General features: G+C 33.6%; 1 protein-coding gene and 1 long non-coding RNA gene across 2 annotated transcripts; one reads left to right on the plus strand and one right to left on the minus strand.

The window, feature by feature from the left end:
* Positions 1–233: 233 nt before the first annotated feature.
* Positions 234–4,618, minus strand: OS9 (ER lectin-like protein). Its single transcript, XM_078312299.1, has 8 exons — positions 4,405–4,618; positions 3,808–3,884; positions 2,839–3,045; positions 2,181–2,252; positions 1,725–1,840; positions 1,409–1,475; positions 949–1,061; positions 234–612 (listed from the first exon to the last, which is right to left on the minus strand). The coding sequence occupies exons 1-8, from the start codon at positions 4,511–4,513 to the stop codon at positions 474–476; spliced, it is 900 nt and encodes a 299-aa protein (XP_078168425.1). The 5' UTR covers positions 4,514–4,618; the 3' UTR covers positions 234–473.
* Positions 4,619–8,613: 3,995 nt separating this feature from the next.
* LOC144562934 (uncharacterized) lies at positions 8,614–10,665 on the plus strand. The gene is made up of 3 exons (XR_013514229.1): positions 8,614–9,048; positions 9,493–9,552; positions 10,442–10,665. It is a non-coding gene; the product is annotated as an uncharacterized LOC144562934 (long non-coding RNA).
* Positions 10,666–12,598: the final 1,933 nt, after the last annotated feature.

The following is a 12,598-nucleotide window of genomic DNA, read 5'->3' on the forward strand; positions in this document are numbered from 1 at the left end:
TTTGGATGACCGGTAAGTTAAAATCATATCCAACTCCTTAGTATCCGTTATATTCTTCAAAACCATCCTTTACCAATTTTGACTGGATCGGGTCTGAATTGGAACTGAACAATCCAATAAAACTACCACCTCTATTCTGCTGTATTTTTTTTTTCTGCTGTTAAGTTAAAAGAGACTAAAAGAATGATTCTTTTTAACCTGGAAAGGTAAACATGTAGTTTTTCAGGTTATAAGGGTCGAGTGCATAAAATTATGCAAATTAAAAACAAATTGCATGACATCTCTACAACAGTTGGTTCCTATCAAATCTTTAAATTGTACAACAAACACCAATGCACGGTGCTAATTTTGGTGAAATTAATTAATCAGATATTATAACAAAAAAAATGGGAAAAAAGAAAGATTGTTTGTATGTCTTTCATTGAAATCCATATTCACTACATCTATTAGGAGAGAAAGAGAGAGATGGAAACTCAAGTGGCAAACTGTTCGGGTTCTTCAGTGACTAGAGTGATATGGGTTCGGCCCTGAGTTTCTTCAAATACATCTTCATTTTCAGCACGAATCTCAATGCAATTTATATATAGTGCTGGCCTTTCTTGCTGGAACATTCTGTCAGTAAAGGGAAAAAAACAAGTCGACATAAATGCAACATCAAATTACCATGATTCAATATATAATGCATCTGGTACTACTACATTAGTTATAATGGCATCAGCACCATATTGGTCAGGTCAAGTACTAGCATTTTTGTACTTTTTAAGTTTTACTCGACTTCTTTATATGTTTATTGAGGTTTTGATCAGATTTTTGGAGCATTATTATGGCTTAAACCTCAATATCCGTCCAATATGACTCCCCAGTGTAGCATACTGAACCGTAAGAGTACAATAAGACATGTCAAAAATACTAAAGAAAAAAAGACGCAAAAAATAGCATAGCACATACGGGTGCTTGCAGAGCATAGGTGCTTGAACAGTGGCCACATATTTACAAGAAGAGATCTCTTTAATTGAGCCTATCACCACTTTTGTACCAGTGCCTGAGCATATGTACCTTACCTAGAAACAAAGCAAAATGAGACATAAATAAGGCATATGTAGTAGCTTGCAAACATAAGGTTGTACAGAGAAAAAAAAAAAGAAATACATTGTACACAAACATGGAAAATATCAACTACTTAGATTGCTTAATTTTACAAAAGATGTCCAAAACTGAGGAAGCCAGTTCTTTTCTTTCTCTCTTCTTAAGAAAGAAGTGTATAATTATTGCTTTTGTTGTCATACAGGCCTGTATATAAGAGTTCTTCAATCTTAGTTTTATACACCATGAAAATATCAGCAGTCCATTAGAAATGAAGTTAATTTCCGTAAGTTGTGAAGACTTTAGGAAAAGAAGAGAAAGTTACCTCAGTCTCTCTAGGCATATCAGTTAGGTCACAAATGGTACCATTTGTATACTGATGTGCGTGATACCTACAAGACAATTCAATAAGTAAATCAAAGGTTCGATTAATCAGTAATTCAAATACAAATATTGCATTTTACAAATATACCCTTGTGAACTACTTATTATGTTCTAATTTAATATACTGTATGTAAAACCTTTGAAAAATGAGTTTTCTTTTAATTAACAAAAATTCACATTATGAAATACTACAGTAGACAGGGAAAATATAAGAGTGCAATTGTAGTATTTTAAAAGGGTTTAAAATAAATGAATACCTTTGAGAGGCATCTTTAGAACGGGGGTCTTTTTGCAAAGATGAATCCGAGTGTTTTTCATTATATGCTGAAGTAGCTTCAGGGTCAAATTGACCCAAAACAAACTCTTGCACAACCTAAAGGGACAAAGAGGAAGGCTTAGTATACAAAACTAATATTTTTTTTTTCCCTATCTTTCTGTTTTTGGGAAAAAGCAATATGGATAGGCCTAAAATAGAAAACAATGAATCAATACACCTATGTGCATTTGGGATCAAATTGAGCACAAACAAGTTCTCATATAACCAAAAGAATAAATAGGAAGTTACATGTAACTATATTATTATTCTATATATTTTGGGGGGTAAATGTCATATTAATGTTTGAACATAGCAATAGAGTAAATATACAGTTTTTTTTTCAGAAAACAAAAGAAATTTAAAAAAAGTAAATTAAAGCCAGCGTCATGGAACTCACTTTATCATCCTCTACATGAACTTGGCGCAACGTCTTCTGGTAACATAGTTCATAAGACCACCACCCTTCATGCTACACATTACATAATAAAATAGATTATTATGTCAATTATGAAATCATTCTTTAAAATAGGGAAGATTAACTCATTTTAATTAGTCAATCACCATTCATAACTAACCTCTCCTAGGTACTTCTAGGCAAAATATTTTATCTGTCGACTAAATTGATGCATGAACATTTGGTATGCTGTGCACGAACATTTGGAATGCTATGTATAAACATTTATCAAATTATTTACTGGTAACCGATGCAAATTGGGACTGTACCTAGATGTACAAAACAAACAATATTATTTACTAAAGAACTGCTACTAATACATAATTGATTTGAAAACTGAGCTCTGAATTAAAATATCTCATGCACAAAGTGTTTCAAAAACCTGTCATACCTGACATGGTTCATTTTAAACAAATGGTACAATGACAGAAAAGAACAAATGGTAACTTTTGTAAGATAGTAAATTCGAGACCAAAACTGTAAACCCCCTGTGAATTTTCACGGGAGACCAAAAACATTACTCCTTAGTAATGTACAAATGAAAAATAAAATTAAAAGCAACAATAATTGCATTAATGTAAACAAGAAGGCAGAGAAATACTCTATATAAGCATGGTTCGTCTTTGAGCACATCAAGCAACTCGTCAGGGGTTTTCAAAATCTTCTTGTCATTCTCTATCAGTGCACTGCTCAAATTTTGCATGTAAGCCCCTGTTTTCACAGTTTTCGTCTCTTCTTTTATTGGCAAGTAACAGTTGTAGCTTATTCCATCCTTATTTTTCATAATTACCGACTCTTGACCATTCTCCTAAGAAAAAAATGAATATAGGACAATGTTAATTTTCTTTTATCAATTTTCGTAAAAACTATTGTTAGGGTGAAATTTTATGTGCACTGATGTGGGTGAATGACAATATATACCAAAAGAGAAAAGCTGGTCCAGGCTAGCACTAATGGTTCGCCAATGCCAATAGAGTGAAATACCTATCTGGACAGGGGCAGAGCCAGACTTTCAAGCTATGGGGGTCAAATGTAAATAGAGGTCAATCATATAAAATTTTTATGCTGCGAATGAGGGTCAATTTACATTATTCATAGCATTTTACTCTAAAATATATAAAAAATCCTATGTAAAAATAAAAAAAAATTGAAAATCAATGGGGGTTTAGGGTTGACCCCCATTAATTGTATGTCAATCCGCCCCTGTATGTGGATAACATATGATCTGGTACCGAGTGCTAGAATGCTTACCAAAATAGGCTTACAGAACCAAATTACCCAAGTACTCAATTAGCACAATCATACAACAATAACTAAATTAACACATAGCTTCTTCTCCTAACTGTGTAATAGTCTTGAACAACTAAAAGGAATTGGAACGTAAATAAACAAATAAAAAAGAGGCTTAAAGTTGGTACAGCCAATACCTAAACTGGCAATGAAGTACTGTTATGGGTCATGTGGGTACCATACTAACAAACAACATGTACACTGATTCTTGGTTCCAATATGGTACATAAACAAAAACTATGTTTTTTTTTTTTTTTATGTAACAAGAAAATGATCTCACTGGATGAAAGACTGAATCTGGTGAGTGATATTCAATGTTGTATCTTGGTTCACGTGAAGTTCTCCCAAAAGTTGAACCTATTAACAAAAATTTCAAATCAAATAAAAGGAAGTAGAGTATAAAGAAAGTACAACCAAAGTAATTTTCTCAAGAGAAACAAGCTAAATTCAAAGCCTGTGTCTATATACCCCAGTAATAGTAGGGATATCCATTCAATGTCTAAATGGTGGAGTCAAATTCCTAACAAATTCCAGACAGGCAAGGAACATATAACAATACTCAGATCACAAATGCAAATTTACTCTAAGGGAAGTTTCCACAGAAGTAACACTGAACTTAGAAAGTAAATTCCAACCAAAAAGTAATAATATTAACACACCATTAAGAACCCAATTACAGATTTACTATGATTTGGAACAAAACTTGCCTGATTACAAACAATTACCAAGATTTACTCTTCATAGATAAAAATTCAAATTGGAACTAAAAGTTCCATTTTAAAGTGACAAAACCTAGAAATTAGCTAAACAAGACACGAAGGACAATATTCAGGCAAAAAGAGCTTGTAAATTGGGGGAGAAATTTGAAAATATGTACCCGAAGAGGAAGTGATGATCTGATCTGCTGCCACTCCCTTTAACAAATTGATCGTCGAAGAAGTTACGAGTATGAATACGCAAAATACGAAGGTTTTGACGATTCCCATTAAACCTATTAGAATGACAGAAAATTGTCGATGCTTCCAGCCTTGCTTTGCTCAAAGTTGAGAACTCAGAGACGAAGGTTGGAATTAAACTAAAAACACTCTCCATTTGGTACAATCTGGAGAGGATTTGATTTCATTCCGGTCGTACGAAAAACGTCGACGAATCCGGTAAGATGTTGCCATGTGGCATCATGTCAGAAGGTTACGGCGGAGATTAAAATGAATTAGTTGTTATGAACATTTTAGGGGAAATTTCATGTATACCCCTCAAAAACATCGAAATTACGTATTTCCCCTCTAAAATTCATAATATCATATTTACCCTTCAAAATTTCACAAACTCACAAATTTACCCAATTTATTAACTTTTATATTAAAACTCATTTCAAATTTATAAATTACCCAATTTATCCTTTATTAAAAAAAACAAAATCCTTCCTCTCCCTCCCCCCACTCTCTCTCTTCCCGACAGGTTGCTGCATGTGCAAGAAAAAAATCATTTGATAGAGGCTAGTAAAAGTCATTTTACACTTTACCCACCTAATGTATTTTCATATTTCATTTGTTCAACAAAGTATGGAGATGCTCAATGTATTTTTGAGTTCGGACAATGGGGAGGAAATGTAGCAACTGCCACTTACCTATTTTTGAGTTACATTTTCATGATTGCATACACTTCCAAATTAGGGGAGGTCGTCTCGCACTTGCTTCAGCTACCAGATTCTGTCTCAGATGCCACATTTACCATAATCACAGCGCTGCTAATTTTGGTCGGTGGGATCCACATAACATATTGGGTTAACCAATGACTCACATTTGGTATGATATGGTTATTAGCTTTGATAGAAGCAACATCAATATCATTTGGAGGTGGATTAAGTGTTCCACATGTTAAGAACTGGGATAAAGTTCCTCAAATGATACCGGTTATTATTTTCCACATATTTCAGTTATATGCGCGAGCTCTTGCGTGGATAAGATTTTGAATTACATATGAGAGTTTAGTGCCTCTATTTTTTTGCTTGTTTGGGACGATATTGCCTTTAGCCTCCCCTATGACGCCGTTGGTTTTGATTCGTTGGAGTTGCTAAAGACCGAGTGAGCATTTATTTATTTACATATAATTAGTTATTTAATTTCACTCAAGTCTTGTCCTAAACATGTTAATATCTGAATAAGGATGAGATGATAATTGCTAAAATTCAAGTAGATGGAATGGCATGGGACTAATGATATAGGCATTTTCACTTCTAGCGATCGGTGCACCACTGATTGGTACCCTACTTAGAGCATCTTAGTTTGTAATAATTTAGAAGTCAATAATACGATAATTTATCATATAAAGTTTTGTTCATGAATTGGATATTTAATTATATATCATTTTGTTGCCTTCAGTATTATTGCATTTATGAATCATTCCGAGTTCATGACTGGAATTGTGAAACTTCATAATACAGATGATATATACTCTTAAAAGTCTCTAACCGAGGTAATTAGCAGGAACACTAATTAACCGCTATATGGTTAGTATATGGATTAAAAGATGGTCAAGTTTTACATACCACTGACAAGAGATGTCATTTTAATCATATAGATACATGTTCTAAAAACATGATATTTGACAGACCCCGAATGAAACATTAAATAGAATTGTGTTCGTGTCATTAATGTTTTCATTCAGTGTTAAGTTCTAAAGTATGAGGTATTCATCTTTTGTACTAAGAGATTTATATGTGTGATTGTTATCTAACGATGTCTGTAAAAAGCAGCTATAACGATAGCTCTTCGGTATACATAACTTATGCTGAGGAAGTGATGGTTTACCAAAAGTACTATTGTCCCTCGTATCTCTATACGAGTTATAGTATCATTGAGCCCCTTGATAGAGTAAGGATTATCTGCTAGCAGTATGATTACAGGAGTAATCATATTTGATAATCTGCTCAAGATAAAAAAAAAAGATTAGTTTGCAAGGATGACACACACCTACCTTGAAACTGATCTAATAACTATGAGACAAAGAATTAACACGAGTAAAATAGTTTACTGGATCGTGATATTGTACAGTACAGCATCATCTATGTAATTGGATGGTCATAGTGCATTCTGCCAGGTGCCTCCTGTGATTATAGAAGTTAAAACGGTTTTTAATTCTATTTACCAACATAACATAGATCCTATTAGGTCATACCATATATGAGCTAATCGGAGAATCTTGTTGATTAATTATAAATTGATTATAATTAATAATAAGATGGTTATAATTAATTATACGTGATATAATTAAATTATAAATGTCATATAAGATGACAAGCAGAAAGAAAGGTTAATTTATAAGCGCACACGGTACATTGTATAAAAGTTACCAAAACAACAACTGAAAGAAATATAATTGTACATGACAATTATATATGTTTGATTTGGATTTTTAATTGTTAATTATGGATTTAAATTATGGACTTAAAATCTATTAATAATTAAAGCCTTAATTAAGATTAAAGCCCAAAGTGAAAAGCCCAAATCGATTTAAAGCTTATTGGGCCAAAGTGCAAAAATCAAATTTGGTTTCTTCCACTCAAAACCAATTTTGCTTCTTCCACTTTGAAACCACCACATATGAGGGCATTTCGGTCATTTCCCAACCGACTTCGTACCCTATAAATAGAGGGGTGAGGGTGAAGAGAAAACTTACTAATTCACTTCATACCGAATCGATTCGGTAATCAATTTTCTCTATTTCTCGGTTACGGTTGTTACGGGATCCGAAAATAATATATTTGCGAAAGTCGTGGCATTTCTGTTTTGCTTATTAGTGAATCGGAATAACTGCGGGTCGTGAATATTATTATTTTGTCCTTTTCTCGGTGAATAGTGTTTTTGTATAATACCGCGATTTACAGTATTTCTGGGAAAAGAAATAAACCGCTCTCTGGTTAGTCATAGTGGATAACCGATAGAGGTATCAGACGTCTGATACTCCGAGACAAGCAGTTCCCCAGATTCGTTCTTCTCGGTCGGCTGCATTCCAACTGGAATTTAGAAACGAGGTATAAATGTTATATTAATATATTTAATTGATAAGTAGATTAAAGTTTTAGAAATCAATCATGGAGTAGATCTGTAAAGGATTAAAAGGTCATTGCAATGAAAGACTGGCGATGGACAGTCTCGGTGGTCTTTCCGGCATATTCTTTTAATCCACGGCTTGAGTTAGAAGTAAAAAAAATTATTTTACGGTCTTTCCGCAAGCCTAAACGGGTTTTAGCACCTCCGAAACCCAACAATCTCAATTCTTTGTTGAACAAATAATCAATCTATTTCCTCTTTAGAAGCATCCGTAAAATGAGTCAAGTGTAAAATGATTTTTACTGGCTAGTCTTCATTAAATGACCTTTTTCTGGCACACACACAGTCACTGAGAGAAATAGAGGGGGAGGGAGAGGGAGGGTTTTATTTTTTAATTGTAACGCCACGCTATTTTAGGTATGATATTTAATAAAAACCTTATTTAAAAATTTCATGAACTAATTCTTTTGACAACCTTCCGAAATTAACTTCAATTGAAATTTTCAAATGAACAACCGTTAGTGTTATAATCACATATCACTCATAATTATTAGGATTTGAATGAAATTTAATACCTAAAAAGATAACTTCATGATCTCCAACTTTCATGTAGAAGTCTACCAAAAATTCCGAACATAGGATTCTCAATAAAATTGTAAAGTCAGTAAACATTTCTGTCCGGAAACTGCAGACCTTCATCGACCATTTTTATCTTTTCTCATCACTGGAAATTCCGATTAAGGTGAAACTAATTGCGTTAGAACCATAACAAAAAAATCTACAACTCTTATGTGGAAACTAATTCCATATTCCGAATCCATAATTCCAGTATTGTCAATCTGTGAAGATGCAAATTTAAAGCAGCAGAAACAGATTTATGTTCTTAGTTCAAATTGACAAAATTAAATTGACTATGGCCCATAAAGGCCCATTTCAGCCCAACCCAAAAGTGGAAGGCAGCCCCAATCTCACATGTATATAACCCCCCCCCCCCCCCCCCCCCCCCCCTCAAACTCTCAAACCCTAGCCTCCACTGCCCCCTCCCCTCTCCCCCAAATCAGATCCGAACCCCTGGTGGATCCAAACCGTCCAGTCAGCTTCCGTGAAGAACTACCATCCGTACGTTCAGAATATGAGCTAGACTTCAACACGGGAATTGTAGTGATCGAAGATACGGACGATTGAGCACTAGATTCACCTCGATCCGAGCTTCCACCACCGAGATATGGCCAAAACCGTGGCTGCTGTTCATACTCAAACCAGAAAACGGAGCTGAACCAGTCAGCCGAGTTCCGCAGGGACCTGCACTCCATACGTCCGGAATCTCAAGGATCCTTCAAGACGGAAGTTGTAGTGCTCGCAGATACGGATCCGTTAGCGCTGGTCTCACCCCGATCGGAGTTTCCAACACCGAGAACCATCCAAAACAGTCACTGCTGCGCATATCTTCTGTAAACCGCAAACTCCAAGTAACAAAGTTTCGATTAAAAATCTGAATTTCTTTCTTATGGATAAATACCTAATTATTAAGTTGTTATCTTTCTATAATAGGCTAAAAAGATTATAGATACTCATTATCCTCTTAATAAATATTTAGTAGGTGTCGGATCCATGATACATTAAGAAAATAAAATATTGTATATATTTCTTTGATAAAGGATTTTGGATTTCTAACTAAACAAGTTTCGGATTCTCATTTAGTTTATTTATTTCTAATTATATTTATATATATATATATATAATAAGTGAATCAAATAATATGTGACTTGATAGTACCATGATATCAAAGATTAAATAGTTAAAGTTTAGAAATTAGAATTAATAAACTAGGGTTATAATGATAAATAGAAAACTTAGAAAATAAGAACACGTGAACTCAAACCTTATTAATTAGAGGTATGTTCATTTCTTAGGTTCGATTCTTGAGGAACTAAGAGACGTAGATAACGGTCAAGAAATTACTACGCAAACAGGTGCGGGCTTCCTAGACTTTATAAAACTATCTTACTTGTCTGTTGTCATTCAATTGTTTATTATTATGGTATTAGTTGGATTTATGCATACTGTTTTCGAACATTCGTATGATATGAGTAGAATATGAATTGCATGAAAGGATAGGATTCATACATTGAATTGCGTAAGTAGGATGTGTTGAGCATAGCATGAATTGTATAAGTAGGATGTGTTGAGCATAGCATGAATTGTATAAGTAGGATGTGTTGAGCATAGCATGAATTGTGTGATTAAATGATTGCGTGTGAAATGAACGGATAATGAAAGTGAACAGGGGCCAATATGCTTGCATATTGGGATGTATACATTGGGTCTGGTATTCGACTGGACCCCTCGTTAACGTGGCGTTGGATGGATTTCCCGTCACGGGTCAAGACCTAGCGTAGGGTGGATTCCCCGTCTAGTGAGACAACCTCCCACTGTTGGTTGGATTTCCCAGTGGATTGGCGACCTCCCACTGTTGGTTGGATTTCCCAGTGGTTTGGCGTTCCCGTCACAGGTCAAGACCTAGCGTAGGGTGGATTCCCCGTCTAGTGAGACAACCTCCCACTGTTGGTTGGATTTCCCAGTGGATTGGCGGCCTCCCAATGTTGGATGGATTTCCCATTGGTTTGGCGGCCTTCCAATGTTGGATGGATTTCCCATTGGATAGGCAAGTTTGAATGTGAAAATATATGAAAGTAAAAGTAATGATAAATAATGCATTACATTTAGAAAAGACATACGCATTATATTTCTTTTCATGTTTGTGAGAATAAAGTAAAAGTTTTATAAACTCTGGGCTGGAACTAAATCCCGCACTGAGAGAAAGTTCGATCTCTCACCCGTTCCATTTTATATGGGTTCCAGGTAATGAAGAGGAGGCCTACGGACAAGTTCGTGAGTAAAAGAAAGCGGAAGGATCCATGTTTAGGATAAATGCCACTTAAGTTTATCTTGTTTTCGTTTGTTTATTTTCCAGTAAATTGGTACACTTCAACATGCATGGTTGTTATCGTATTTGTAACCATGTATGTCGTGACCACCGTTGAACTATCTTAGCTATTGTTGTAAGACTTTTATTGTGAGATTGATGTGGCATTTATGAATTTGATTGATAATGTATGTGATGTGTGTACGCCTTACGTATAAATACGTGGCGGGTTGTCTCGGGGTGTGACATTAATAAAGGTTAAATTGAGTATAATTTTAAAACAAGTTTTAATATAAAAGTTCATAAATTTGATAAATTTGTGAGTTTGTGAAATTTTGAAGGGAAAATATGATATTATGAATTTTAGAGGGGAAAATATGTAATTTTGAAGTTTTTGAGGGGTATACATGAAACTCCCCCAACTTTTTATTATAAAATTCCACATAATAATGAGTCAATTTACACAACTAGACCCTCGCTCAATATTTTAGCAGATATACCCCTCATTACCTCAGAGGACATGACTGGGTCCTCTGTCCACTATTTACTAGAGACTATATTAGATTAATTTTAAAATAATTTGAAGGAATTCTAGAACTTAGTCAGAATTATTTGTGGTAAAATAAAAGTAATCATGTAAAGTTATTCAAGAAAGATAAAATCAAACGCTCAAAATTGAAATGAAAAGATAATGCAGACTCTGATTAATTATAATGTAGCTTAATTTCATTGAGAGATGTTATAAATCTAAAAACAAATTGAGTCCACTTAAGATCTATATATGGTCCCTCCTCCACGATGGCCTTGCTGTGATTGGTTACGTGCTTAACTATATCAAAACAACAAATTAAGCTTGCCCTGTAATTTAGAATTAAAGAATTCTAATTCATTTGATAAAATTCCTAACTAAATCAATCAGTCACAAACGCACCCAATCCAAAAGGTTGACATCACGTCACCTTCATGTATTTGAATTTATGAACAATATCTGATTTGTTCGTTCTGAATTCTGAAGCTAACATGTTCTTAAATTCACTAAAAAAAAAGAGGAGGTTCAAATGCCTTCATTTTTTGTGCCTCCATCATGACTCTGTTTTTAAAAACTTAAATAACTCAAAGTTTAAAACTTAAACGTCAAAATAAAACCGTTAGATGTGATCTATGTTATTCTCTCTATGTGCTCATAAAAATTATCACATTTTGATTTTGCTTTTATATGAATAAATAAGTTGAAAAATCAATGTCAAGAAATTATCCACATTAGTATAATTTTTTACAAGCTCAAGATGACAACCAAAACAAAGTTGAAATTTCATAATTTTTTACACGTGCATAGATAAAATGATATTGTTCATAGCCAATAATCCAACGGTTTTATTTTGAATTTTAAGATTTAAATTTTGAGTTATTAAAGTTTTTAAAAATAGAAGCATGATGGAGGCACAAAAAATGGAGGTATTACCCTCCTTAAAAAATATATATATATATATATATATATATATATATATAAAAAAAAACATGTTCATATATTGTTGCACATGAGTCAGATTAGATGGTCTGAATCATATTTCAAGCAAATACCTAAAATGATATTACTTAAAAAAAAGGCTAATTATCATCTAAAAATTTTGTCTCTCTCTCGTTCACTATAAGATTTCTTTTACTTTAAAATTTGTACAAGATTCACTATTTAAATGTAAAAAATTTACTCTTTTTCAGATGAAAAAATTAATCACGTACTAAATAAAAACTGAATATCTATATAGACGAGAAAAACCATTAAATAAAATACCTAGACGACGAAAAAAGAAGATACAAAACGCAATTTTTAATGGATTTTAAATGATCCTATTGATTCCGTCACTAATCTGCAAATGATTCTAAGAATACGGATACATTACCCTATAATTTTGGGCCTTCACACAATAGTAAACTCGACCCATTATAAATAGTAGCTCACATAAGAAAATAAATCAAGAAACGCCACATATAATTTACCATAATCCTAAATTCAAAATTTCCAAAAACCAAACTGATCAAAAAATATTTCTCCCACAAATGATTGTGTAAAAATTTCAGATCGTTCTATCCAT

This window comes from Carex rostrata, chromosome 12 (assembly GCF_964058835.1).
Source record: "Carex rostrata chromosome 12, lpCarRost1.2, whole genome shotgun sequence".
In the NCBI taxonomy this organism is placed as follows: domain Eukaryota; kingdom Viridiplantae; phylum Streptophyta; class Magnoliopsida; order Poales; family Cyperaceae; genus Carex; species Carex rostrata.